The sequence below is a fragment of the Cynoglossus semilaevis genome, chromosome Z, assembly GCF_000523025.1.
Source record: "Cynoglossus semilaevis isolate Cse_v1.0 chromosome Z, Cse_v1.0, whole genome shotgun sequence".
NCBI lineage: Eukaryota > Metazoa > Chordata > Actinopteri > Pleuronectiformes > Cynoglossidae > Cynoglossus > Cynoglossus semilaevis.
This window is the reverse complement of record NC_024328.1, coordinates 1,648,252-1,649,765: the sequence shown is the minus strand read 5'-3', so window position 1 is coordinate 1,649,765 and position 1,514 is coordinate 1,648,252. Positions and strand designations below refer to the sequence as shown.

The 1,514-nt window shown below is 39.4% G+C and overlaps 2 protein-coding genes across 2 annotated transcripts in view; both read left to right on the top strand.

Moving 5' to 3' along the window:
• Positions 1–208, top strand: part of LOC103397472 (60S ribosomal protein L35) — a 3,861-nt gene extending 3,653 nt beyond the window's left edge. Inside the window, exon 4 of the mRNA XM_008335742.3 lies at positions 18–208. Within this exon, the coding sequence (XP_008333964.1) occupies positions 18–167 (150 nt within the window). The 3' untranslated portion in view covers positions 168–208. The remainder of the gene's footprint in view (positions 1–17) is intronic.
• Positions 209–779: 571 nt separating this feature from the next.
• The window catches only part of LOC103397498 (60S ribosomal protein L35-like), a 1,711-nt gene continuing 976 nt past the window's right edge, over positions 780–1,514 (top strand). The window contains exon 1 of the mRNA XM_017042841.2: positions 780–793. Coding sequence (XP_016898330.1) covers positions 780–793 — 14 coding nt within the window. The remainder of the gene's footprint in view (positions 794–1,514) is intronic.

Genomic DNA, 1,514 nt, shown 5'->3' with positions numbered 1-1,514 from the left:
ATTATTTGCTCTTCCAGGGTAAGAAGTACAAGCCCCTGGATCTGAGACCCAAGAAGACCAGAGCTCTGCGCCGCCGGCTCAACAAGCACGAAGAGAGTCTGCGCACCAAGAAACAGCAGAAGAAAGACCTCCTCTACTCCATGCGCAAATTTGCTGTCAAAGCCTAGTGGCTTTTTCTATTGACTCAATAAAATTGATGTAAAAAGACTGTCTGCTTTTGCGGTGTTTTGTTTAACAATATCTGGAAATAAGCTGCAACATGATCTGTATCAGAGGACAACTGTAGGGTTTATTTTAGAATCCAACTGAGGGTCGGGTTTGGACAGTTCGGGTGGTCGGATTCGGTTCACGGGCTGCCAGTTAACCACTGATCTATTTTAATTTCTTATAACAGGATTCACCATTATGGTTGCACCTGTATACAAAGTGTTCTAATGTCACTCACTTTCAACATTCAATCCACTGTTTTACAGTGTCCATATATTCTCTAAAAAACCTTGGTGTCACCACCTGATTACTGCTCTGTACAATCAGAGTGTATCAAGTGACCTTGGCAGGATCCACTGTGTGGAACAATAATCAGAACAAAGTACTTAAAACACTTAAAATGTGTAACTTTATAACAACTTTAACAAATGTGTGTAGAAAAACAACCAGTGTTGTTTGCTGAGGTCTCTTATTAGTCCTCCTGATTGCAAGGATTCTATGAAGTTCTTCAATATCAGTCTGCATGATGAAGTTTGTGGACAGATTTGTTTTAAATTGCTTCTATGTCAAGCATGGGCAACCTCAGGCTCGTTTGCCTTTTTAATCTGGCCCACCAAACTTGTCCAAAATTATGTTACTGATTTCTATTATCATCATACTTCTGCCTTTTCCCTTGGGATGCAGGTTTACCTGCAGAAAAACATGTAACTACTGAACAGATCAGTGTGGTGTAGCAGACTCCTGTTTATCCGGATAAACAGGAGTCTGCTACACCACACTGATCTGTTCAGTAGTTACATGTTTTTCTGCAGGTAAACCTGCATCCCTTGGGATGCAGGTTTACCTGCAGAAAAACATGTAACTACTGAACAGATCAGTGTGGTGTAGCAGACTCCTGTTTATACGGATACTGAATTCATTAAGATAATTTAAAAAAAAAAGCAAATGTACTTTTTACTGCCTTTTACTGCCACTGATTCTACTCTACTGTGAAATCCCCAAAACACTCATCTATCAATCAACAATCAATATTTATCTTTTCCTTGGTATGATTTAACAAGTGCTGCTGCTTTTCTTCTTTCTGTTTCTTAATATTAAATACAATATGGGAAAAAAAAGAAAAAAAGGGTTTGATTCATTTTTATTCATAAAAATCCTCCCCTTCAGTAGGATGCTACCATGATATAGAAATTCACTGAACACACGGTGTTACTCCTTTTCCGGTTAATGGGGGCGCTCGTTCCCATTCTGAAACAGACCGACGAGGAAGAGAATCACCGGAAACACTTTTTTTTTATGAGCACGCG